This window comes from Aethalodelphis obliquidens, unplaced genomic scaffold, assembly GCF_003676395.1.
Source record: "Aethalodelphis obliquidens isolate GAN/ISIS:26980383/991018 unplaced genomic scaffold, ASM367639v1 scaffold30, whole genome shotgun sequence".
Taxonomy (NCBI): Eukaryota; Metazoa; Chordata; class Mammalia; order Artiodactyla; family Delphinidae; genus Aethalodelphis; species Aethalodelphis obliquidens.
The window spans coordinates 21983016-22010674 of NW_020837974.1; the positions used below are offsets into that span (position 1 = coordinate 21983016).

General features: G+C 38.9%; 2 protein-coding genes across 11 annotated transcripts in view; one reads left to right on the forward strand and one right to left on the reverse strand.

Annotated features, from left to right (window-relative positions):
* The window catches only part of REXO5 (RNA exonuclease 5), a 43072-nt gene extending 29724 nt beyond the window's left edge, over positions 1-13348 (reverse strand). For 3 of the 5 annotated variants that reach the window (XM_027126714.1, XM_027126713.1, XM_027126712.1), the window contains exons 1-5: positions 12886-13245; positions 8024-8136; positions 6932-7058; positions 5536-5632; positions 2198-2341 (exon numbers count right to left, since the gene is read on the reverse strand). In XM_027126714.1, coding sequence (XP_026982515.1) covers positions 2198-2341; positions 5536-5632; positions 6932-7058; positions 8024-8136; positions 12886-13026 — 622 coding nt within the window. In that variant the 5' untranslated portion in view covers positions 13027-13245. Of the gene's footprint in view, positions 1-2197; positions 2342-5535; positions 5633-6931; positions 7059-8023; positions 8137-12885 lie in introns of all 5 variants that reach the window. The other 2 variants (XM_027126710.1, XM_027126711.1) reach the window with 2 other exon arrangements.
* On the forward strand, positions 13269-27600 carry ERI2 (ERI1 exoribonuclease family member 2). 6 transcript variants are annotated; one of them, XM_027126715.1, is made up of 9 exons: positions 13269-13584; positions 15875-15942; positions 16029-16112; positions 16678-16805; positions 17426-17582; positions 18964-19064; positions 19535-19616; positions 25318-25406; positions 25607-27600. In XM_027126715.1, the coding sequence occupies exons 1-9, from the start codon at positions 13496-13498 to the stop codon at positions 26939-26941; spliced, it is 2133 nt and encodes a 710-aa protein (XP_026982516.1). In that variant the 5' UTR covers positions 13269-13495; the 3' UTR covers positions 26942-27600. The 6 variants fall into 6 exon arrangements, with proteins under 6 accessions (XP_026982516.1, XP_026982517.1, XP_026982520.1 ...); XM_027126716.1 differs by having other exon boundaries at positions 13468-13584; positions 16029-16144; positions 16755-16805; XM_027126719.1 differs by lacking the exon at positions 13269-13584 and having other exon boundaries at positions 15869-15942; positions 16755-16805.
* The last annotated feature ends 59 nt before the right edge of the window (positions 27601-27659 follow it).

A 27659-nucleotide genomic window follows, 5' to 3' on the forward strand; every position in this document is an offset into this window, starting at 1 on the left:
AATTAAATAAGACAATTTCTGTCCTTAATTTTTTCTCCATCTACTCATTTTTACATTTTGGGAGAATAATGTAGGCTGCTGTTAGTGGAGATACTAGGGCCTAGACTTCCTTGCAGTTACCAAGTAACAATTTTTTCCTCCTTATTAGAAATTATAATTAAATTGTGGCTAAATCCAAAGTCACCGGACCTTTCTCATGTAGGCACTAAGGAAGGATGAATAAAGTATGCAAATGACTGCATGTGGCATCTTTCTTTCCTAAATAAAACAAGAAAAAGTACGAATGAGATTCCACCATAGCAGAGATCTAAAAGGATTTCATGGTAGGCAGAATGTTTAACATTCACCATATGCACTCTTGTACTCAACTCTACCCTTAAAATTTCTCCAAGACCTCTCTTTAGAAACGTGCCTCATTTTCTGGAATCATAGCCTGAAAATTCCCTACAGAGGCTCAGATATAGGCTTAAGGTATCCCTTCCATTGTGTACCCTAAGTCAGTAACCAGGCACATTCAGTTCAGAGGCCCAAAAGTGTCTGAATCATTGAAGATTCCTACCTTCAGACAGAGGCTGAAACAGTAAAGATAATACCTAGATCTTATTTGACAAGAAACTAAGGGGAGTATGAAAAGCTTTGACCAGTTTCTATGTCACAGTACCCTGAAATTTCCAACTGATTACAATTAAAAGAACCAAAATACAGTCTAGACCAGAAAGGAGTACCCCCAAATCCTGGAGACATTATACTTGCTGCCCTCCTTATCTATATTATTAGTACCAATAATAACAAAGAATAACTTTTTAAAGCACTGTGTGCCCCATGCTAAGCTCGTTTTGTACATTAACTCAATTAATCCTCATGGCAATACTATGATATATGAACTATTAACTCCCCAAAGACAGCCCAATTAAGAAACAGACAAAGGATCTGAAAAAATATACAAATGGCCAATAAGCATATAAAAAGATGCTCAATATCATCAGCCATCAGAGAAATGCAAACGAAAATCACAATGAGATACTACTTCACACACACTAGGATGGGTATAATCAAAAAGGCAAAGCATAGCAAGTGTTGGTAAGGATGTACAGAAATTGGAACCCTTATACATTGCTGGGGGGAATGTAAAATGGTGCACCTGCTTTGTAAAACAGTCTGATAGTTCCTTAAAGGTTAAACATAGAGTTACTATAGGATCTAGCAGTTCTACTCCTAGGTATATACTCAAGAAAAATGAAAACATATGTCCACACAAAAACTTGTATCTGAATATTCAAAGTAGCATTATTCATAACATCCCCGAGGTGGAAACAACCCAAATGTCATCAACTGATGACTGGATAAATAAAATGTATAACCATACATGGAATATCATTAGAATGAAAATAAATGAAGTAATGATACATGCTATAACACGGATGACCCTTGAAAATTTGATGCTAAGTGAAAGAAGCCAGTTACAAAAGACCACATATTGTATGATTCCATTTATATTCACAATAGGTAAATCTATTAACAGAAAGTAATTAGTAGTTGCCTAGGGCTAAAGGGCACTGGGGGGAAACGATAGTACAGGGTTTCTTTTGGGGTGATGAACATGTTCTAAATTGATTGTAGTGATGGTTGAAAAACTCTGTAAACATACTAGAAACTACTGAAATTGTATACTTTAAATGGATGAACTGAATGGTAGGTTAATCATAACTCAATAGGGCTTTTTTTTTTTTTTTAAGGAATTTTAACATGACTGCTGTGATTAAGAGGTAATAAATCAAAGGATTTTTATTAAATTCTTGCTACATAACACACCAAGGCTCTGAGCCTAGACTTGTCCTATTTATTAAAGAAAATGGGGGTGGGATGGATGGGAGCAGGATTAGAAGTACCAGAGAAGTGTTAAAGTTTTAAAGACATATTGACTTCTTTTCAATATACTAAGGAATGAAAGAAAAATGAAAAAGGAATAATTTTCCCACAATATTTAAGGTCATGTTCATGTACTGCCTAAAATCAATAATGGTACACATCCTCCACTTTAGGAAACATTGCACTGAAAGTATTTCCTCTTTAGTAGAAGATGGAATAAATCACTTGGAAAGCAGCCCATAAAAATGAACTTTCAACAGGAATATTTTTAAATAAATTGATAGATATTCTTCCATTGTTACCAACATCAGGTTAAATCTAAACCAACCTTGTAACGGAAAGTGATATGTTTTCATTTCCTCCTTTGTGAGAAGGCATCTGGTCAAGCTTACTTTCTTAGAGCCATACTTTTTAACGATGGGGTCATTCTGCAGGTTGATGCTGACTTCTGAGCTGGAAGAAGGTAAAGACCCTGAAACAAGGACAATCATACATATGTTAGAATCTGTGTTTAACAGCCCTCAGAGGACATGTCCTTTTAATGTTGTATAGGGTAAGCATGATGAAGATCAAAAGATTTTTAAGACCCAGCCCCAACTTTAAAGGAGCTTGCACTCTCATACACTTATAAAGAACACAAAGAGAAAATAAGTCTCAAATGGGTTATAATAATAAAAGCTATAAAAGGCAAAGGGAGAATATACTGGCTGAGATGGTTAGAGATGGTTCAAGAGAAGAAAAGATTAGCTGAGTCTTAAAGAAAAGGCAGAATTCAGATATTTGGTGTATTAGACCAGTCCGTTAGTGTCTGCCACTCCTAATAGCCCATTCTAGCTAAATCTACTGCACCCCTAACCACCTGGCTCAAGCACCAGCAGGGGTGCTGGTTCTTTAAGTAGGGCTCGTTACTGATTGGATTAAGAGTGGGGACTTGGCTAAAGAGGGAGCTATCTATAAACTGACCAGTGACTTGATATTCCTTGTCAAGACATGCTCAAAAGGGACAAGGGTAATTAGCTAAGCTGATCAGATTGCTTGCTCCCAGAACTGAACTAGGAAATAAAGAGAACACACCAGTTAGAACAGAAAACAAAGAAGCTAAGATGCCATGAAAGGGATGGAGAACAGCTCTTCACCAGAGGCATTTAGATTCTTGATGACTTTCCAGTCCACATGTCCTTCAAATAATACCCTCTCACTTAAGATGGCCTCAGTGAGTGCCTGGTCCTTGCAAACAAAAATGCCAAAGAATCAGAAGTAAGGAAAGAGGGCATCCCAGGTAAGATAGAAATGTACAAAGCAAACTTGGTATGGTAGTGCCTAGACCAGTCGGGGAGAAAAAAGGTCTTTGTAGAAGAGCAGTATAAGAAACAAGGTTGAAAGAGGAGGATAAAAGTGAATTGTAGACCACTGCGAATGCCAGGCTCAAGAGTTTGAATTTTAGTCCATCATTTCATATATAAGGTGGAGCAACAGAAAGTTCCTGAGAAGGGAAGTGGCATAACCAAACAGTACTTTAAGAAAGATCAACCTCAAAGATATGTGGAAAATGAAGTAGAGAGAGAAATGAGAAATGACTTTGCAATAATTCTGGCAAAAAAAAAAGAGTCTGGATTAAGATGATGGAGGGAGGAAAAAGGTTATAAGAAAGAAACATTACACAAGAAAAACTGGTAGAGGGACTTCCCTGTTGGCTCCCAATGCAGGGGGCGCGGGTTAAGACTGCACTCCCAATGTAGGGGGCCTAGGTTCGATCCCTGGTCAGGGAACTAGATCCCACATGCATGCCTCAACTAAGAGTTCTCATGCCACAACTAAGGAGCTCCCAAGCCACAACTAAAGGAGCCCACCTGCCACAACTAAGGAGCCCACAAACCGCAACTAAGACCCAGCGCAAACAAATAAATATTTTTTTTAAAAAAAGGAAAAACTGGTAAAGCATAGTGACAGAGTAGTTCAGTTCAGTCAACAAAATATTTACTGAGTACTTATTATATGCCTGGTATTGCTCTAGCCAGTAGATTCCCCAATGAACAAAATCAACAAAATTCTCTTAAATTCTAGGTGATCTTAAATTCTAGTTGGGAAGATGGACAATAAACAAACAAATACATAATATAGCAGGTGAGGATAAGGACTATGGAGAAAAGTAAAGGAGAAAAAGGAGGAAAGGGAGTGCTGGGGCAGGAAAAGGGTTAATGTCATATATTTTATAACCAGGGAAGGTCTCTCTGATAAAGTAACATTTGAATAGGTTCTTAATAGCAAAGGGAATGAGCCATGAAGATTGGGTATGGGGAGCCAAAAGAAAAGTAATTCTAAAATTCAATACTGGTGGCTTAGAGAAAAACAGTACCAACAGAAAAGGGGATTTGAAGTTGGGAGTCTGTTATTTAGGGATGAGAAAAATGCTTTTATATATGCTATGATTGAGGGTACAGTGGAGTATCCAGGTAGCAACATCCAGCAGGCAGTTGAAAATGCAGGCCTGGAGTTTGGGATATCAAACCTAAAGACAGAGGAGTTATCCACAGAAGAGTGATGGATAAACTGGGGAAGAACAGATGAATATTTCAAAAGAGAACTGAAGAAAGATCAAAGTATATGGACTATATCTTGGGGACTTCGATATTTATTTAGGTTGGGAAAATGAAGCAAAATCCTTAGGAGGACAGAGAAGTAGCTATAACCCTCTAGCTCCTCAATGCTTACAGGATAAAATCCAAAGTCCTTAGCATAGCATTTACAGCCTGCAAGACAAAGTTTTAACCTACCTCTAAGCCTCATCTCTCACCACTACCTGCCCTCTTATTCCATCTCCACCCCCTAATCATCCTCAACAATCTATATTCTTCAGTCACATCAATTTCTTTTTTCTGATTACATCCTTTCTTTTACAGCTCAATGTCTTTACCTGAGTTTTGAATCTCATAATGACTACTCTGTGATTCACTCAAAGATGTTTAAAATACAGTGGATGTCAAATTAAACAAAGCTGCAGGTCCGATATAGACATCTATTAGAAGGAAAGGGGAACAATGGAAAGGTAGGAAGTTAGAAGCTTTTGAGACAGAAGATAACAGGAAACACAGTCATGGAGGATATGGAAAGGAATCACTAGTTATTCCTCACCACTTTTTCATGTCCCCTCAGTGCAACTATTCAATAATTTAATTATTTCTGAACAAACATACAAAAAGCATTATTGAACAATACTTACCTTACTATGTGCAATGAACTGTTAAGGTCTATTCCATCACTCACCTCCTCTCCCCGCAAAAGAGAAGGTCAGCTATAACTTGCTAACAGGACACAACCCAGTTTGAAAAACACTGCTATCATGGATATTTATACTTTAGCTGGCCAGCATCCTAATCTGCCACTGTGAGTAGTATTAGTGAGTATCCCCTACATTAGTCAAAGGCAAGACCTTCCTTCCTATGTGTACACTTGTGGGTACAAAGACCCAGTGACAGTTTGAGTCCAGTGTCAGTGATATCCAGGGAGCAGACTTAGCTATCTAACCTAACCAAATGACTTCTGAGGCACGAACCCTGGTTATGTTTCCTGCTATCTAATCCGCCTTGGTACTTACCCATTTTTTCCTTAAAACACACACACACACACACAAAATTGCTTTTCTGCTTAAGTTACTTATAGTCATACCTTCCATTCCTTTAGGCAGATCCCCAATTATTTGTTTCTTTTGCAGCCCAATGATATCAGCTAGGAAATCAGATGATGGGGGAGGCAAGCAGAACTTCTGAAAATACATAATAGGTTTTTACAAAAATGCTTGAAAACAGTTAAAATACTGTCACCTAGACTTTTATTGTCAGCTCAGTGCTATGAAAGATCTGGACCTTAATTGTTTGCATTGTAAAATGAGGACTGTTTCCTTAAGTTGTAAAAGTGACTAAATAAGTGAAGCCATATTTATCCTACCACAGTTTTCTTTGCTTCTCTAATTACACACTATACAAAAGAAACAAACATTACAAAAATGTATAACTTAGAAAAGCAAAGTTCCTTATATTTTTCAAAGCACTTTCATATGTATTACTTTAGTGGATAACATGCCAGGTAGATGACACAGAAAAGCAAAGAGATTGAGAGTTCAAGTCTCAGGCTCACCTGGGCTTCAATTCCAGCTGTAAATTCCACTTACTAGCTGTAACTTGGGTGCGTTACTCAGTTTCCTTATGTATAAAATGGGAATAAAAAAGTATCTCTTGGGGCTTCCCTGGTGCAGTGGTTGAGAGTCCGCCTGCCGATGCAGGGCACACGGGTTCGTCTCCCGGTCCGGGAAGATCCCACATGCCGCGGAGCGGCTGGGCCCATGAGCCATGGCCACTGAGCCTGCGCATCCAGAGCCTGTGCTCCGCAACGGGAGAGGCCACAACAGTGAGAGGCCCGCGTACCGCAAAAAAAAAAAAAAAAAGTATCTCTTATAGGACTATTGTAAGAATTAAAGATGATGCATACAGTATGACTAATATAGGGCCTAGCACATAGGTAGTGTTCAATAAATGAAAGCAAAAAAAGAAAATGGAGACCCAAGGGGGTTAGGTTAGGGCTCACCAATTCAAATGCTCTCAGGGGTAAATGGATGAAACAGTCTGATAAAGAATGGAAGAGGCTATGGTAAAATGGAGAGCACATGCCTTTCTAAAGACAGCTGCTATTCAGCTCCAGATACTGTTTTAAGGGAAACTAATCTTGTGATGTTGTCAAAAGAAGCCAAAATATATAGGTTTTATGTAAATTTTACAATTTTTGAAAACACCAAAGCCCAAATAAAATGTGACAATATCAACTACAATCTGGGAACTAGACTGCAATCTGGGATTAAGGGTTTTGCCTAGATTACCAAAGAAAAAAATGAGAGAGAAATCTAATTTCAACAATCTAATCTCAGGTATCAAGCGTAATCTTTTTAGCTTTCTACAACTTCTATTGCTTGTTCAATCAGGTTGCCAAGGAGCACAATTTGAGACATGTGCACTAATCTCTGAGTGTGAGGACCTGACTCAGGTCCGAATACAAAGTTTTCTTAACTTACGTGTCTGAATGCCTTTCGGAGAAGCCCAAACTCCAAATAGAACCTGTAAAAGTGTAGCTGACTCATTCCCTGCAGTATAACAACCACCACGTTGTTCAGGTGGTTTTGGTGAAAAAGTTGGCACCAGCTGTTGAAAAATAGAACCAACAAAGCTAAGACTGATACCGTCAAGTCAGTTACAGACATACAGAAGGGAAGTATGAAAAAAGCACTGAGCAACAGATATTGGAGTTTATCATCACTCACTGACTGCCTGGAAACGGAGAACAGCTATTACTGCACAGAATTCAAATAAAGATCTCTTGAGATTATTATTTATTCCATTCAAATCAAGTATAATACCAAGTGAAACACAATGCATTCAAATCCAAAATCCTATTAAGATTTGCTTTAAATTGGAACTAATTAAGCTCAGTTTACAAAGGCATATCTTCAAGATCCAAATCTGCTCTACAGTCCTTCCTAAGCCAGTAACGTGACCGGCTTCCAGAAAGCCAGTTCAGATAAAGTGACAGAGCAATGATAGTATCTGTTAAGGCAGAAGCGGGCTTTTGAGGTTTGTAGCCACTCCACCCCCAGATGGAAGTGTACATATGAAAATCTCTCTACTGTGTATTGGTACATACAGAAATGCAATTTTCATTAGACATTTAATAATGGCATTGAGGATATCAGAACAGTAAAATTCTCTTTGCCCTTGATTTGTAAAAGAAGAAAAAAGATTGGGATTCTTAATACATGATCATGTTATTTCAATCAGGTCTCCACTGGAGGTTATAAACAAAATACCTATAGCAGCCAGACAGATACTGTAAATAAGGGAAGCAGGCCAGGTGGGACACTGAAGTGTACATCTATAGTAGGAGGCCACTATTCAGCTTCAACAAATTGTTGCCATAGGGACAGCTGCCAGAGTTTTTCGAAGTAAAAAATATGGATATAAAGGGATTCCCAATTTAAATTGTTGGCAACTTTGTAAAAAAAAATTTAGGACATTCCGTGTGGCAAATAAAAAACGTCAGGTAGACATGGTCCTCTAGATACCAATATGAAACCTCAGGTCTATACCCACCATTTATGTTCTTCTCATACCTAGGTTTAGGAACACTGGATTTGCCCAGAACTGCATACTTCAGCAATTCACATAGCTGGCCATGAGTTATTTCACGGGTATCAGAAAGTAAAATGGTAGATAAGCAGGCTTTCTGCAAAGATAAATCAGAGTATAACAAATTATGATTATAAAGAACATCAAAAAAACACGGCAAATTTTTAAATATTCTAGTTTCTATTATTTTAGCATACTCTAAACATAAGGAGGGTTCTTACTAATTAGAAATGAAGGTCTAAAACAACCACCTGTGATATGACATTATTAATAGGATATTTAATAAACACCGATACAGAACCTTAATTATAGACACTTGGTTATGTGCTAGGGATAGCAGGATGAATAAAACATGACTCATGCTCTCAAGAAGTCCATTCTACTGGGGGAAAAATGCAGAAACAGGTAATTCCAATATAATGTGGGTGCTACTATAAAGGTAAGGGAGCAAAAGAGGCTAACTAACTGCCTTGGGGATTGGAGAGTTTTGGAGATAGCATCACTGAGATGAAAATAATGGAGTTGAACCTTGAAAATAATGAGTCAGCCAGGTAGGAGGAAACACTGTGTCTAAACACTTAGTTTGGTTTGGCTGCAGTCAAGACTGCACGTTGCAGAGCAATAGAGATATGAGAGAAGAGAGAAGTGGGAGCCAGTTCATAGATGATCAATGTGGTCTAACCTAAGGAGTCAGACTTTAAGTCTCTCCTTAAAATAGCTTTGTACTTAGATATAGTTATTAAAGTAATTCATGCTTGTTAAAAAAGTCAGATAATAGAGAAGGGTAAAACAGATAAAACACAACAAATAAGTGAAAATAAGTCACCTGTATTTGTACAATTCAAGTACAAGTAATACCACTTTCATTTTGGTCTGGGAGGCAGCAGAGTAATAGTGGTTAGGAGCTCAAGCCCTGGAATCACGCTACCTGAGTTCAAATACCAAGCTCTACCATTTTTTTTTTTAATTATTTGGCTGCGTCGGGTCTTAGTTGCAACATGCAGGATCTTCGTTGCAGCATGTGGGATCTTTCATTTTGGCGCACGGGCTCAGTAGTTGAGGCACACAGGCTCTCTAGTGGCGGGCAGGCTCTAGAGTGCGCAGGCTCAGTAGCTGCAGTGCGTGGGCTTAGTTGACCTGCAGCATGTGGGATCTTAGTTCCTGGACCAGGTATCAAACCCACGTCCCTGCACTTGAAGGCGGATTCTTAACCACTGGACCACCAGGGAAGTCCCCCAAAGCTCTACCATCTTAAGTGCCTTAAGGTGTTAAGAGCTTAGGGGCAAATGCCTTGACCTCTCTAAGACTAAGGTCTTTTCATTTATAGAATAACTACAATTCTACCTCATGAGATTACTGGGAAGAGCAATGAGGTACATTGTAAGTGCAATGTACTGAGGCCAGTGTCTGACATACCCTAAGATAAGTACTTAAACACCAGGTATTATTATTATTATTATTGCTATTTTCCCCTGTGACTGTTTAAAGCTAATGTTGAACACTTATTATTAGTCATTTACAGTTCTGAGCACTTTATACCTATTAAATCATTTAATTCTTAAGTCTTCTCAAGTGGGCACTACTGTTATCCCCATTTTACAGATAAAGAAATGGAGGAACAGATAAGTGGCAGAACCAAGACCAGAATGCAAGCTACAGATAAAGAAATGGAGGAACAGGGGCTTCCCTGGTGGCACAGTGGTTAAGAATCCACCTGCCAATGCAGGGGACACGGGTTCGAGCCCTGGTCCGGGAAGATCCCATGTGCCGCGGAGCAACTAAGCCCGTGCACCACAACTACCGAGCCTGCGAACCACAACTACTGAGCCCGTGCACCTAGAGCCCATGCTCTGCAACAAGAGAAGCCACTGCAATGAGAAGCCCGCGCACCATAACAAAGAGTAGCCCCCGCTCGATGCAACTAGAGAAAGCCCGTGCGCAGCAATGAAGACCCAACGCAGCCAAAAATAAATAAAATAAATAATAAAAAATAAAATTAGAAAAAAGAAATGGAGGAACAGATAAATGGCAGAACCAAGACTAGAATGCAGGCTGCAAAGCCCAAACTCTTTTCATCTCTACTTTATACGTTTCCCAAGGGATTATACATTACATTGTTTTGTAACCAACTCCTGCCACCGAGAAAAAAAAAAAACTGGGGCGTTCCCTAGCAGTCCAGTGGTTAGGACTAGGCGCTTTCACTGCCATGGCCCAGGTTCAATCCCTAGTCAGGGAACAGAGATCCCGCAAGCTGCGTAGCATGGCCAAAAAAAAAAATAATCTGTAAATATCTTTCCATATCTGTTAAACATAACAAAAGTCAATTTTAATAATAGTCCACTCTTTCAATTTACTTAAAACATAATTTATTTGAAAAAAATTCCCTATTGATGACACTGTTGTTTTCTAAAAAATTATGAACAGTATTATGATAAGCATCCTTGTACACCTATTTTCTCAGGATAAATTCCTGGTCAAAATAAGCATGTATATCTTATATTCTGATAATATTGCTAACTCCTGAAAGAATATACCAATTTATATTTACCAAACAAAACTGTATGATATTGATAATGTATGAGTAAGGAATCTATATGGCAGTGAGTAATCATGGTTGCCAAACATGCGATGTCAGAGGCTGAGCAGGGTGAGGAGGGCATCCTATAGGGGAGAAAGCCCAGGACTAGGGGTAGGAACCCAGGATATATATGCAGGACAGTGGCCCAATGTGAAGTGTCAAAGCCTGAGCGGTATGAGGAGGGCATCCATGCAGTGGCAACTGGAGAGCAGTTAGGCTGGCATCAGATGTCAGAAATTGTTTACAGTAAGGAGGGCATCAATGCTGAAGGAAAAAGAGGGCTGTCACCGAATTCAAAGCCTGAAAAGGGTGCAGGTGTCCGTGTGAGAAGGATGAGGGTAGTAGCTTGTCACAGCAGCAATGAAGGCATTCAGATAGGAGAGTGACCTGGTATAAGACGCAGAATGACAAGGGCCCAAGCAGGGTAAGGAAGGTGTGAGGGTGTGGGGCAATGGCAGCAATGGGGGACTGATCAAATATATTGAAGATAATGGGAGTCAGGTTTCTCACTGTTATATAAGGAAGTTATAAATATGAAAAGGGAGAAAACTAGAATGAACCCTGTGGAATTGGATTGGAAGTAAAGATACTGATATGAATTCAGTTTTTCAATATGTATACAGAAAAATATTTAAATGTAAACATACGTATGTGTGTATAAACATATACACACATACTACCTAGCTCTCTTTTTGGGAGTAGTGACATACCAATAGCAATAAACACATCTAACACCCAGATCTTGATTTCTAAATGTCACTCTCCACTAAAAAGAACTAAGTCTCCTGGCAGAAGTAGCCGATTCCAGGGCTGGGGCAGGGAAAGCACAGAAGAGTCTGGAACATTTTTTTGTGCCAGAAAAATAAGGGAATGCTCAAGCATGATGGGGTCATGTTAAAGGGACACAGAAGCTAGCTTAATGGCCAAATCTGGGATATTTTGAGCAGCAAAATACAGTAATGGATTATAACTCAATGAATAAAATAGGTATCCACAAATTCATACTAATAAAAAAATGAATAAACTGCAATGAGGAAGTTAATGAGGTTAATGAAGTTAATGAAGTTAATGAGGAAGCATCTTCCCACAAAACAACAGAGAAAAAGAGTAACTTTAGAGAAGTTTAGCACACACGTTCTTAATCAAGTTATCAAGGTTAACATCACCAGTAATGGGACAAATCAAACTTGTGTACAACCTGATAAAATACAAGAGAACAGAATGTCACTTCTGTGATATTCCTGCCAAAGATGTACAATCTGAATCTAATTAATGAGGAAACAAACAAACCTAACTTCTACAAAATAACTGGTCCAGGATTCTTCAAAGGTAGTAATGTCACAAATGTCAAAGAAAAGACTGAACAGTTGTTTGGACTGAAGGAGACATGACAACTAACTGTAACACGTGATTCTAGACTTGATCTTAATGCTAAAAAGGACATTATTAGAACAACTGGAGAAACTTGAATGGGGTCTGAGTATTAGATGGTAGCAATATATCCATGTTACTTCCTGATTTTGATGGTTGCATTTTAGTTATGTAGATTGTTTGTAGGAAATATGTAAACACTAAAATATGGGTGGGGGGAGGCATTCTGTTAGCAACTACAGTACTTTCAAATGTTGGCTGGGGGGTAGTTTTTGATACTGTCCTTGCAAATTTTCTTTAAGTTTGTTTCAAAATAAAGTGATGAGACTGTCAACTTCTTTTGACTTTCTACCACGTTAACCTTTAAAAAATTGCTTTGCCAATCGGATAGGCCAAAAAAAAACGAAAAAGGAATCCCATTTTAAAAAGTTTTCATAGCACTAATTCCCTTCTATATAACTGATTTATCATTATCTATTGTTTATCTTCTTTCTCTCTCCACTAGTAAAGGTAGTAGTGATCTCTGTTTAATCACTGATGTACCCCAAGTGCCTAGGAAGACAATAGAAATCTGATGACTAAAGGGATGAAAGGCATTATTTAGCTCTCAATAAATGGCAGAGATGATCATCAGTCTTATTCCCCTATGGGAATGTAAACTGCACGAGTGCAGGGGATTTTGTGCTTTTATGCACTGGGATACTTCCAGAAGCTAGAGCAATTCCTGGCATACAGAAGACTTCAATAAATATCTGTTGAACGAACATTCTTCTCGTGTGCCAGGCACAATACCTGTTTTAAACCGCCAATATCAGCCCTAAGGTATGTGGTATTGTATTATCATTTGGGAGCTCCAAACTGCCTCGGGCCGCCCATTCGGGATCCCCCGTTGCTCACCTTGGCCTCGGGCTGCTGCCTCTCCTCAAGATCCCAACGGTCTCTCATCACCTCTGACGCCCCGACCAGCTTATTCGGGACCCGCCTCCTCTTCCTGCCCTTCTTGGGGGTCCTCCCGGTCCTTTCCTTCTCTGGCTCCATGAACCTGTGGAGAAAGATCGGTTAGAGATGCGAAAACCACGACGCGCAGATGGCCCGGGCCGTCTCCTGAGTGGGGAGCACAAGGGTTTCGACAGCCTACAACCCTCCTCAGATCCTCTCCTTAATTCAGTTTACGAAGTGCTCCCCGCCCCCCTCGGAAAGGGAGGGTGCCAACGGTCTTCCCCGTTAACGCGGCAAAGAAAACCACGCCGCACCAACCCAAACGGTTTTACAGTTGACGCCGGAGGCCGGATTCGATACGCTTCCCCAACCGCAAACGCGCCTCCGCCTGTTGGAAAAGAGGGAAGGGGGAGCGCTGTCTTCCCTGCCAAAACCACTCCCCACGCCCCAGATTCCCCGAAGACGCCGAAGAGAAGCAGGGCGGAGAACACCGACAAACACCGCCGCTGCCTCAGCCTCCGGCGGAGCCGACGGTGTAACGCCCTCCGCAGCGGCGCGCAGCTTTTGAATGGACCGGAAGAGGAAGTACAGCGACTTCCGGCAGTTGGGCTGTGAAGAGAAAGGAGCGTCGGGAATGGCAACCAAGAGGCTTGCGCGGTACGCTATGGGGGCTCCGGGCGGCGGGGGGGGTCGGTCCTGGAGCGGCGCTGGCGTCCGCAGTGTCAGCCTCCGTTCTCTGCAGCTCGGGCGTCCCAACCTGTACTGGCCAGCCCAGGCTGAAAGGTCTCTGCCTGGACCTCAGTCTCGAGCCTCTGGCAGCCCTGTGCGCGAGCGTGGAAGGACCAAGGCTCTCGACTCTGTGCCCTTGAGCCACAGTCTGCCTATACCAGGCCTCGGGAAACTATTAAGAACGACCTTGGAGGGCCGTTCGGAGGTCGCAGGGAGCCCCGACCGCACTCAACAAGCCGTTCACCCCACGACTTACTCGTGATCCCTTTAATTCACAATGTGAATCATTGTGGCCTTTCTCCTGATTCTTGGACACGCTGTTCACGTTTGTGATTAATAGAAGCAGTATAATGCATTCGTGAATAGCATGGGTTTCACAGTTGGATGATCCTTGGTTCACAGACTAAATATGTGTTTTCTGGCAAATTGCTGAGTTCGTTTTCTCATCCATTAAATATAGGTAGCAAAAGTGACTACTTTATACAGTTGTTGAGGATGAAAGGAGATCACCATCTTAGTTCAGTGCCTACTATGTAGTGAGCAGTCAGTAGGTGTTACCCATTATTCTCAACTCCCCATCACAGGTCAAACAAAAAACTAGAACAGGAGGTGTCTACCTAGTTAAACTCTACTTAGCACAGTTTTGTCTCAGGGCACTTAGGACCTCAGTAAACATGTAAGCTGTTAGGGTAGGGGTTCCCTGGAGAAAGAGAACCAGGCATGGCTTTCTTAACATAAGAGAAGCCATTTTTGGCCGAAGCCATTTTGTAATCTAAGCCTGGACACAATGCTTGTCCTTGAAGAGGTCTCAGTAAGTAATGATCTTAAAGGAACAAAAGAATGCAGAAACGAACGACTGTTAAGCAAGAGAAGCAACAGCGGCAAAGATAATATATTAGTTGTAAAGACCAATGGTTCTGGGAATTCCCTGGTGGTCCAGTGGTTAGGGCTTCATGCGTCCACTGCAGGCGGCACGGGTTCGATCCCTGGTTGAGTAACTAAGATCCTGCAAGACACGTTGTGCGGCCAAAAAAAAAAAGACTCCTAGTTCTGTTTCAGTGGTAAAGATTAGCCTGAGGTGCTCAACCACCAGATCAGCTGGAACCCAAGGGATGATGATGTTGACCTTTTTTGACCCTCTTATATCAGCTAAAGCTTGGAATCTTTCATGAATATGCATGTACCCTTAGCTGAAAACTTCCCCAATTTTGCAGTTGGGAGAAACACTGCTTTGGAAAGGATCCCCGCTGTTCTACTTACTTGCTGCAAGTAATAAATCCTTCCCTCTCCTGCTCTTTTTTTTAATTAATTTATTTTATTTTATTATTTATTTTTGGCTGCGTTGGGTCTTCGTTGCTGCACGAGGGCTTTCTCTAGTCTCAGAGAGTGATTGCTACTCTTCATTGCAGTGCGCGGGCTTCTCATTGCTGTGGCTTGCCTTTGTTGCGGAGGACAGGCTTTAGGCGTGTGGGCTTCAGTAGTTATGGCACGGGGACCCAGTAGTTGCGACTCACCGGCTCTAGAGCACAGGTTCAGTAGTTGTGGCGCATGGGCTTAGTTGCTCCGCGGCATGTGGGATCTTCCCGGAGCAGGGTTCGAACCTGTGTCCTCTGCGCTGGCAGGCGGATTCTTAACCACTGAGCCACCAGGGAAGACCCCCTTCTCCCACTTTTTGCCTTGGTTGTGTCTTTTGGCTTGACAGCCACCAAGAGGGGAGCACAGTTTTCAGGTAACAAGCTCTTCCCTTTCTGTGGACTCATCATGTTGCCCTTAAAGATCCTTTATCATATATTACCTTTCAGTAGTTTGCTATGGATATCTAGTTTCTTTACCCAGATATTTTAAGCTCCTAGAAGACTGGACCTGCCCTGTCTCCTCTCAGCTGTGCTGTACACATAGCAAGGGCTTGAAAAATGCAAAAGAAAAAATAACTTAGCTTTTCAATGCATCTTTAAAATCACTTGAGTTCCTCAGTATTACTGTAAAATAAGGGGAGCACAAAGAATTGGTCTAAGTTTGCGAATATGCACTTTGAGGCCCATGCAGGTAGAATGACTACTAAAGTCAAGAGTGCAAAGAACCAGTCTAGTTCAATTTCCTCTCAATCACAATACATCAAACCATTAATAATGAGGGTTATACCATCAGTTTGTTAGCTTATATAGGCAGGAGTATGAATGAATTTGTTGAGCATACCTGGATTATTTTACATTTTTAGGCAGCTTGGATTAATTAGAAGAAAGTCAATTGCACCGCCAAATGGAAATCTAGGAAGAAGCAAATCTAGTAAGTAGTGTGCTTCATTTCTTTATTTTCTGTAGCCTTGCATTTTTAACACTGGTAAAACATAAGGACACTCTGATCTTTTGCAGAGCAGTTGTTTGACTACTTAATTGTCATTGATTTTGAGTCGACTTGTTGGAATGATGGGAAACGCCACCGTAGCCAGGAAATAAGTAAGTCTGAACTTGACTGCAAATGGCCAAAGGTAACACTAGATAAGTTACTTTAAAGTTTATAGATATAAAACAGTTAACAGTTAAAGAAAACAAAATGATCTATGAATTGGTAATTTACTATAAAATCTGACTTGACAAAAAAACCCAAAAACCTAATACCTAATTGTGTCATCATATAAAATAATTGTTTTAGGATTATATACAAAATCTCAATTGCATAGAAGCTGAAAAGAACATAATGCCTTTGCAAAAAGAAGTACGTTTCAATTTTCATATGGTCTTCATATTTAATTATGGAAATATATTCAAGAGTTTTAAGTAGATATACCTGTAACTTGAATAGTTTGACTTATTCTTTGGCATAACTTTTTTTTTTTTTTCCTTTGGCATAACTTAAACCATTACATTACACTGCTTTGGTCATTTTAATATGCTTTTACTAAAACAATGATTGTTTAATAATGAATGCTATATGATGGTAATATATATTTAATTTAGAGTGATTGCAGCATTAATTTATCAATTGTATATTCAAGTGTCAATTGATGATTCTTTCATGTAGTTGAATTTCCAGCTATATTGCTAAACACATCAACTGGAGAGATTGAATCTGAGTTCCATGCTTACGTTCATCCTCAGGAACATCCAATTCTTTCTGAATTTTGCATGGAACTAACAGGCATAAAGCAGGTATGCCCTTCTCTTTTCCTCATTTCTCTTCTCATCCTCCCACCCCAACAAAAAAAAAGCAGGCGAGATGCATATATTAAAATTCAGCAATCAGTTTCAAAAAGAAAATAAAAGCTATATGCCATTTGGAATTAGATTTATTCACTGTTAGGAGATATAATGTCCCCTCCAGAATCTTGGAATCTTTAAAAATTAGAAAGAATTAGACTTTCCCGTGGTTAAGACGCTGTACTTCAAGGGCACAGGTTCGATCCCTGGTCAGGGAACTAAGATCCCACGTGGTGTGACCAAAAAAGAAAGAAAGAAGGAATAGTGTTATAAAGATGTATATCAATTTCCATACTTTATGGAAATTAAGTGACATCAAATTTCTGTTGATCGAGATATATTTATTGTATTTCTGTGTGATTTAGATTGATCAACCGAATTTTTCTAACCTTGCAGAATTCTAACCATTATATTATTTCTCTCCCATGTGTTTTAACATCTTTTCACTAGATGAACTCTTTGCCAGTTAGAATTTCTTCTTCTTTGTTGTATATCCCCCACACATTGCCTACTTATGTGCTCAATAATTATGGAATTCAGTTGTTGAATTCAGATTTTATGACTCTATTCAGGCTCAAGTTGATGAAGGAGTCCCTCTGAAGATTTGCTTATCTCAGTTCTGTAAATGGATTCAGAAGATTCAGCAACAGAAGAAAATTACTTTTGCTACTAGGGTTTCAGATATTTCTACTTCTGAAGTAAAATTATGTGCATTTGTTACTTGGTCAGGTAAAAAAAAAAAAAAGTTGTATCTATCAATCATAAATGAGTAGTGTTGCCACCGTATAATTCTTTATCTCTGGTAGGAATTATACTTGTTAGCTTCCTGGGCCACGAAAAGAAATCTAAGTGTCTAGCAGATGTTAACCAAGAAAAGTAAATTTATTCATATTTTAAATTTTTTAAATGCCTTAAAAATTTAAGCCCTAACTTTAAAGAATCTTTCTAGACTGCTCCTCTCTGTTCTCCTGAATCCAGGCAAAGACTGGTGAAAACTCTTAGCATGCTATTTTCTATAACTTTGAAAAAAAAGAGTCCTTATTCAACTCACAACCTTTGCTTTTATACTTTCACACTTCTAATGTAGACATCAAGGAAAAAATGGACCATTTAAAGTAGACCTTTTCTATGCCCATGTTAGAGCATTCCCGTTAATAGTCATTGATAGCAGTGCTGTGCCATTGATAGCATAGCACTGATAGTCTTGGGTCTGTATGATCAGGCCACTCAGGATGGCTGTTCTCTTGTTCTCTGTACATCCCCTGATTGACCAGTCCCTGCTTTACTTAACACCCTACTCATATGACTGACCTCCCCTCTTAATACATACTTGCCCCTGGCCCCAGCTAGTGATTGTTCTAATCTTTAGATCAGAATATCTCCACCATGATAGCTTATCAAAGGGGCATAAGGGCTTGCTCCTCAGCTGGTTTCCCTGGGAACTCATGAGCCAACCTGATGTCAATTCCCCCGGTAACACTTAGCAGAAGGCTGCTGCCATCTGCTTCGCGTGGTGGAGTGTCGCTCCAAGACCTTGCTTCAGACATGTATGATCCCCCTGTTCATTAAATCCTTGATGTCTGTGTCACCGATTCAGGCTCTTTATTCTGTCTTGAGGTTGGGCAAGTACAGGGCTTGCAGGCCTGTGGGGTATAGCCCAAAAGGGTCCCTGTAAGATGTTTGGTTTCTCCATTACATTAATATTTTCTAGAATGTTGAAAGCAGATAATCTTTTCCATCTAGACCTTGTAATGTGACACCTTACTCTTCTTCTGAAGTATCTGTGTTTTAGTGTGTTTTTAAGAAATCATTTTGAAACTTAATTACCAACCTAATTTCTTAATAGTAAGTTTTGAATAATTGTTAGATATTACCAGGGCAATTAAATCTTACTCTTCTTTTATATATTATATAGTATGTTATATATACCATATGTAGTATATATTATATTTAAAATATAGTATAGTATTATAATATATGCTTTCATATATTATTCTAAGTCCTGCTATTCTGTTTTATGTCATCTTTCACCATTTTATTTGTAAATGATAGCATAAGTAAAAACTGCTGGCATCATTGACTTTGTTCTATTTTAATATACTCAATGCAGACTGGGACTTGGGAGTTTGCCTGGAGTATGAGTGTAAAAGAAAACAGTTGTTAAAACCTGTGTTCCTTAATTCTTGGATTGATCTCAGAGTAACTTACAAGGTAAGGGTCAAAGATGGGGGCATGTTCACTTTCTTTCTATTAAAAAATGATTAAACTTTATCCCACGCATGGGTATGAGTTTCTACAAACAAAATATTTTGTTTTGAAACATTCACATAAATACTTTTCTTAAAGTATATAGAACAACACAAAAATAAGCACATTCCAAATCTAATAGAATAAAAATTATGAGAAGTAAATGGTTAATACCTAGCCCCTAAGGGACCTCCCTGGTGGTCCAGTGGTTAAGACTCCACACTCCCAATGCAGGGGGCCCAGGTTCGATCCCTGGTTAGGGAGCTAGATCCCACATGCCACAACTAAAGATCTCACGTGCTGCAACAAAGATCCCACAACTAGGACCCTGTGCAGCCAAATAAATATTAAAAAAAAAAAAACTGTTTTAAAAAAATACATAGCCTTTCAAATAGTAATCATTTTTTAAGACATATTGTCTTTTATTTGACTAGATTTTCTACAGGAGAAAACCAAAAGGACTAAGTGGTGCCCTGCAGGAAGTGGGAATAGAATTCTTGGGACGAGAACATTTCGGTTAGTATAATTTAAAATTTTATTATGTAAGTCATTCTATTTTTATACAGTCTTTCATTTGAACCTCATTTTTTGATGATATCATTAACAAGGAATATGCTTCAGCCTGAAAAAAGCCCTAATCTATACAATTCAAATTGTTTCCAAGATTTTCAAATTACCACTTTCATAAAATATTGTAAGATAAAGACTGTCATGTAGTGGCTTTCTACTTGCTAAAAAGAATGAAAAGAATTAGCCAAATCAAATGGAGATTATAAACCAATGCCCGAATAATACAGTGGACTAGGGAAAGAACTGAGCAAGACTATTAGATTACTCATAAAACATGGTCCCTACAGAATGTTGGTCATATATTATTTTTTAATTTTAATTTTATTGGAATATAGTTGATTTACAATGTTGTGTTAGTTTCAGGTGTACAACAAAGTGATTCATATATACATATACATATATTCATTCTTTTTTAGATACTTTTCTCATATAGGTTATCACAGAATATTGAGTAGAGTTCCCTGTGCTATACAGTGGGTCTTTGTTGGTTATCTATCTTATATATAGTGGTATGTGTATGTTCATCCCAAGCTCCTGATTTATACCTCCCCCCAGCGTTTCCCCTTTGGTAACCATAAGGTTTTTTCAATATCTGTAAGACTTTCTATTTTGTAAATAAGTTCATTTGTATCTTTTTTTAAAAATTAGATTCCACATATGACCAGTATCATATGATACTTTGTATTTTTCTGTCTGACATACTGCACTTAGTATGATAATCTCTAGGTCCATCCATGTTGTTTCCAATGGCATTATTTCATTCTTTTTTATGACTGAGTAATGTTCCACTGTATATATGTACCACGTCTTCTTTATGTATTCCTCTGTTCATGGACATTTAGGATGCTTCCATGTCTTGGCTATTGTAAACAGTGCTGCACTGAACATTGGGGTGCATGTATCTTTTCAGATTATGGTTTTCTCTGGATATATGCCCAGGAGCGGGATTGCTGGATCATATGGTAGTTCTATTTTTAGTTTTTTAAGGAACCTCCATACTGTTCTCCATAGTGGTTGTACAATTTACATTCCCACCAACAGTGTAGGAAGGTTCCCTCTTCTCCACACCTTCTCCAGCATTTATTGTTTGTAGACTGTTTGATGATGGCCATTCTTACCGGTGTGAGATGATACCTCACTGTAGTTTTGACTTGCATTTCTCTGATAATTAGTGATGTTGAACATTTTTTCATGTGCTTTTTGGCCATCTGTATGTCTTCTTTGGAGAAATGTCTATTTTGGTCTTCTGCCTATTTTTCATTTGGGTTGTTTGGGGTTTTTTTGACATAGAGCTGCTTGAGCTGTTAGTGTATTTTAGAGATTAATCCCTTGTAGGTCGCTTTGTTTGCAAATATTTTCTCCAATTCTGTGGGTTGTCTTTTTGTTTTGTTTATGGTTTCCTTTGCTGTGCAAAAGCTTTTGAGTTTAATTAGGTCCCAATTGTTTATTTTTGTTTTTATTTTCATTACTCTAGGAGGCAGATCAAAAAAAATATTGCTGCAATTTATGTCAAAGAGTGTTCTGCCTAGGTTTTCCTCTGTTTTATAGTATCCAGCCTTGCATTTAGATCTTTGATCCATTTTGAGTTTATTTTTGTATACGGTGTTAGAGAATGTCCTAATTTCATTCTTTTACATGTAGCTGTCCAGTTTTCCCAGCAGCACTTATTGAAGAGACTGTCTTTTCTCCATTGTATATTCTTGCCTCCTTTGTCATAGATTAATTGACCATAGATGCGTGAATTTATTTCTGGGCTTTCTATCCTGTTCCATTGACCTATATATCTGCTTTTGTGCCGGTGTAATACTGTTTTGATTACTAAAGCTTTGTAGTATAGTCTGAAGTCAGGGAGCTTGATTCCTCCAGCTCCCTTTTTCTTTCTCAAGATTGCTTTGGCTATTCAGGGTCTTTTGTGTTTCCATGCAAATTAAAATTTTTGTTCTAATTTTGTGAAAAATGCCATTGATAATTTGGTAGGGATTGCATTGAAACTGTAGCTTGCTTTGGGTAATATAGTCATTTTGACAATATTGATTCTTCCAATCCAAGAACACAGTATATCTTTCCATCTGTTTGTGTCGTCTTTGGTTTCCTTCATCAGTATCTTATAGTTTTCTGAGTACAGGTCTTTTGTCTCCTTGGGTAGCTTTATTCCTAGGTATTTTATTCTTTTTGATGCAATGGTAAATGGGATTGTTTCCTTAATTTCTCTTTCTGATCTTTCGTTGTTAGTGTATAGGAATGCAAGAGATTTCTGTGCATTAATTTTGTATCCTGCATCTTTACCAAATTCATCGATGAGCTCTAGTAGTTTTCTGGTAGCAACTTTAGAATTTTCTATGCATAGTATCACATCATCTGCAAACAGTGTCAGTTTTACTTCTTCTTTTCCAATTTGGATTCCTTTTATTTCTTTTTCTTCTCTGATTGCCATGGCTAGGACTTCCAAAACTGTGTTGAATAGAAGTGGCGAGAGCCTTGCCTTGTTCCTGATCTTAGAGGGAATGCTTTCAGCTTTTCACCATTGAGAATGATGTTAGCTGTGAGTTTGTCATATATGGCCTTTATTATGTTGAGGTAAGTTCCCTCTATTCCCACTTTCTGGAGAGCTTTTATTATAAATGGATGTTAAATTTTGTCAAAAGCTTTTTCTGCATCTATTGAGATGATCCTATAGGGTTTTTTTTTTAACTTTTTATTTTATATTGGAGTATAGTTGATTAACAATGTTGTGTTAGTTTCAGGTGTACAGCCAAGTGATTCAGTTATACATATACATGTGTCTATTCTCTTTCATATCCTTTTCCCATTTAGGTTGTTACATAATATTGAGCAGAGTTCCCTGTGCTATGCAGTAGGTCCTTGTTGGTTATCCTTTTTAAATGTAGCAGTGTGTACATGTCAATTCCAAACTCCCTTACTATCCCTCTCCCCACTCACCCCTGCCAATCATAAGTTTGTTCTCTAAGTCTGTGAGTCTGTTTCTGTTTTGTAAATAAGTTCATTTGTATCATTTTTTTTTAGATTCCGCATATAAGTGATATTTGATATTCATCTTTCTCTGACTTACTTCACTCAGTATGACCATCTCTAGGTCCATCTATGTTGCTGCAAATGACATTATTTCATTCTTTTTAATGGCAGAGTAATATTCCATTGTATATATGTACCACATCTTCTTTATCCATTCTTCTGTCGATGGACGTTTAGGCTGCTTCCATGTTTTGGAAACAACGCTGAACATTGGGATGCATGTATCCTTTCAGACCATGTTTTTCTCCAGGTACCTGCCAGGAGTGGGATTTCACGATCATATGGTAGCTCTATTTTTAGGTTTTTAAGGAACCTCCATACTGTTTTCCACAGTGGCTGCACCAATTTACATTCCCACCAACAGTGTAGGAGGTTTCCCTTCTCTCCACACCCTCTCCAGCATTTATTGTTTGTGGATTTTTTGATGATAGCCATTCTAACTGGTGTGAGGTGATACCTCATCGTAGTTTTTTTTTTTTTGCGGTACGCGGGCCTCTCACTGTTGTGGCCTCTCCCGTTGCAGAGCACAGGCTCTGGACGCGCAGGCCCAGTGGCCATGGCTCACGGGCCCAGCCGCTGCGTGGCATGCGGGATCCTCCTGGACCAGGGCACGAACCCGTGTCCCCTGCATCGGCAGGCAGACTCTCAACCACTGCACCACCAGGGAAGCCCTCATCGTAGTTTTGACTTGCATTTCTCTAATAATTAATGATGTTGAACATCTTTTCATGTGCCTTTTATCCATCTGTATGTTTTCTTTGGGGAAATGTCTGTTTAGGTCTTTTGCCCCTTTTTTGATTGGGTTGTTTGTTTTGCTGATATTAAGCCACATGAGCTGTTTGTAAATTTTGGAGACTAATCCCTTCTCAGTCACATTGTTGGCAAATATTTTCTCCTAATCTGTGCGTTGTCTTTTCGTTTTGTTTATGGTTTCCTTTGCTGTGAAAAAGCTTTTGAGTTTAATTATGTCCCATTTGTTTATTTTTGTTTTTATTTCCATCATTCTGGGAGACAGATCAAAAAAGATATTGCTGCGATTTATGTCAAAGAGCGTTCTGCCTATGTTTTCCTCTAACAGTTTGATAGTGTCCAGTCTCACATTTAGGTCTTTAATCTATTTTGAGTTTATTTTTGTGTATGGTGTTAAAGAATGATACTAGAGACAAATGAAAACAAAAGCACAACGATCCAAAACCTACAGAATGCAGCAAAAGCAGTTCTAAGAGGGAAGTATAGCAATACAATCTTACCTCAGGAACCTAAAGCAACTAGAGAAAGAAGAACAAACAAAACCTAAACTTGGTAGAAGGAAAGAAATCGTAAAGATCAGAGCAGAAATAAGTGAAATAGAGATGAAGAAAACAATAGCAAAGATCAGTGAAACTAAAAGCTAGTTCTCTGAGAAGATAGACAAAATTGATAAATGTTTAGCCAGATTCATCAAGAAAAGAAGGGAGAGGACTCAAATCAATAAAATTAGAAATGAAAAAGGAGAACTTAACAACTGACACCACAGAAATACAAAGGATCATAAGAGACTAGCAACTGTACGCTGATAAAACGGACAACCTGTAAGAAATGGCCAAATTCTTAGGAAGGTACAACTTCTCAAGACTGAACCAGGAAGAAATAGAAGATATGAACAGACCAATCACAAGTAATGAAATTGAAACGGTGATTAAAAAAGTCCCAACAAACAAAAGTCCAGGACTAGATGGCTTCACAGGTAAATTCTATCAAACATTTAGAGAAGGGCTTCCCTGGTGGCGCAGTGGTTGAGAGTCTGCCTGCCGATGCAGGGGACACGGGTTCGTGCCCCGGTCCGGGAGGATCCCACCTGCCGCGGAGCGGCTGGGCCCTTGAGCCATGGCCACTGAGCCTGCGCGTCCGGAGCCTGTGCTCTGCAACAGGAGAAGCCACAGCAGTGAGGGGCCCGCGTACCGCAAAAAAAAAAAAAAAAAAAAAAACCATTTAGAGAAGAGCTAACACCTATCCTTCTGAAACTGTTCCAAAAAATTGCAGAGGAAGGAAAACTCCCAAACTCATTCTGTGAGGCCACCATCACCCTGATACCAAAACCAGACAAAGATACCACAAAAAAAGAAAATTACAGGCCAGTACCAGCTCGTGGGTCTCCTATGGGCGACTGCTCTTCACACACTCCCAAGACAGTGGGGGCAGGGCTTGGTGCCTGCTCTCGGATCTTGTATGGGCAGGTGGTCTCCATGCATTCCCGGGACAGCAGGGGCAGGTTTGGTGGCTTCTTGTGGATTTCCTAGGGGTGAGGGCTATCCGCTCACTCCTGGGACAAAAGGGGCTGGGCCTGGCATCTGCTTGTAGGTCTCCTATGGGCAACCGCTCTCTGTGCACTCCCAGGACAGCGTGTGCAGGACTCGGTCATATATTTTCGAACTGTCTAACAAAATTTCACCTCCTCCCCTGTAAATGTGGGAAATCTTTCATTGGTAAGGCTGCCAGTAGCCTTACCAATGAAATTAGTAGTTGATCAGAAAACCAACAGTATGTTCCAATTTCTGCTTAAGTGGTGGTATTTTTTGCTATATTTCTTTACACTGGTACCACTAAATTCAGTGTTTGATATCTCTTTTCTCAGGGTTGGATGATTCTAGGAATACTGCCCTTCTTGCTTGGAAAATGATCAGGGATGGTTGCTTAATGAAAATTACAAGGTCCTTGAACAAGGTTAGTAGTGTCTTACCTCTTTATTCTGTTATTTCAAACTCCAGAAGTAATCATGGGCAAGTTGAAATGTAGATGTCATGTATGCTATCATTTATAAATCAATCAATGATGACGTTTTTCTTTTTTGCCATACAATGCGTACTAAAGAAATTATGAATGCAGAATGTCTAAAGCTGTTGGATTTGTCTGTGAAATCATAGGTTCCCACTAAGAGGAATCCTAACATTTTCACCAGAAATTTGAATATGGATCAAGTTGAAGACATATCAGCCTGCAACAGTAGCATTCATGATCCCAGCATATATGGTACGGAACCTAAAAATACAATAAAATCCTACGAGAAAGTGCAAATGAAGTCAGTTGATGTGAATTTTCCTATAAAGGTACAGCAAGATCATTTACAACTAAAGGGCAATGTAAAAGCAGGCTGTCAGAATGTCAAAAGCTGTTTATCTCTTTTTAATACTGAGTCCAGGACCTCTCTGGGGCAGTTACAGTCTTCCAGTTTGAATACACCTATGCAGAAGCAAATAAACCAACATCTTGCATTTAATACCAATTCTGAGTCTTCAACAGTTGGTTCAGAATTGATACTTGTTTCAACTACCATTTCATCTGTTAATAATGTCTCTGATATGGAAATGAGTTCTGCTCTTGACAGTTTACCTATGTTGGCTGATTGGGAGGATGTAGCTTTACTGCCATCATCTCAACCTGAGCAGAATATATATTGTATGCCTCCTATTAGTGACTCAAACTTAGACACTTCATTTAATTCTGGAGAAAGATTAATGGTTTTAGAAAAATCTGAAATGTTAAGTCAAGAAAATTTTGGAGGCACAGAAGAAACTCCTCAAAAATCTGATACGTCTAAATCTATTGTATATAAGAGTCCACATACTACTATTTATAATATAAAAGAAGCCAAAGATCCAGGTTCAGATGCTTTTGACTTTAAGTTACCTGAATGTAAATCAAGTAGCTTCAACAGTGTTAATGCCAATATGTCTCATCCTTTAGTTTTGGGGAAACTTCCTCTTCATTTAGGCGGTGCTAAGAGGAATCCATCCAGTCCCCTACCTTTCCCACCAGCAAAAAAACAGACCTTCACTATTCATGAAGAAAAGCCTACATCATCTAATGGCTCCCCAGGGGGAAGTTCTTCCAGGAAGGTTCTCCCTTCTATCTTAACTTCTACAGTTAATGTACAAGAGCCTTGGAAGGGTGGGAAAATAACACCTCCTTTATGCAAGTGTGGCCGAAGATCCAAGAGACTTGTTGCTTCTAATAATGGACCGAACCATGGAAAAGTCTTCTATTGTTGTCCTATTGGGAAGTACCAAGAAAAGAGAAAATGTTGTGGTTATTTCAAATGGGAACAAACACTTCAAAAGGAGACAGCCAACAGCATAGTTCTGTCTCATTCCCCAGGGGGACACACTTTTAACTCTCCAGAAACAAGCCATATTTGTGACAGAAATGTAGATTTTTCTACTAAAAATTCATTGAGACTCAGACCTTCAATGAGGAATTGACTTTTTTTACATGTAAACTATGTTTTTACCTCAATGTGACTTTTACTACAGTAAAGAGAAAAAAATTTGTATAGGGCTACAAGTTGTGAGGACATAGTGTATCTGAGCTCTGTAAGCTACACTGGGGCTATTCAACACATTCTCACACATACACACACTGAAAATAGAAAAAAGAATTTCACAGGCTTCTAATTTCATTCACCATTTATCTAATTTGTCTTCTGTTCATGTATGAATCCTGATTGCCCCTTGAATTCCCACACATTATGAGTATTCTGATAATGTCTTATACTATTTTATTTATATTTCACATATTAACCCATGCCAAATTTATCATACTTTTTGAAGAGCCACAAATGAAATACTTGGTAAACTGTATTTATTAGATTAAATGTAATAAGCAGCAATACTAGTATATGATATCCTTGTTTCTTTTTATTGAATTATAATTGCCATGCAATATTATATTGGTTTCAGGTGTACAACATATTATACCCTTCTTTTGCAGTTAGACCTTGAAACAAATTTTAAACTATTTTTAATTATTTGAATAAAAATGTGACCGATAAAAATCACTAGACTGTTTTCAGGTAGATGCTTTTGTACTTTGAGAATTATGATAATCTAATATTTTAAGTTTTTCTAAAAACTTTTATAACTTATTTAGTTTTATTTCAACCCTTGAAAATTGGTTCTGATTTGTATGTCAACATATCAG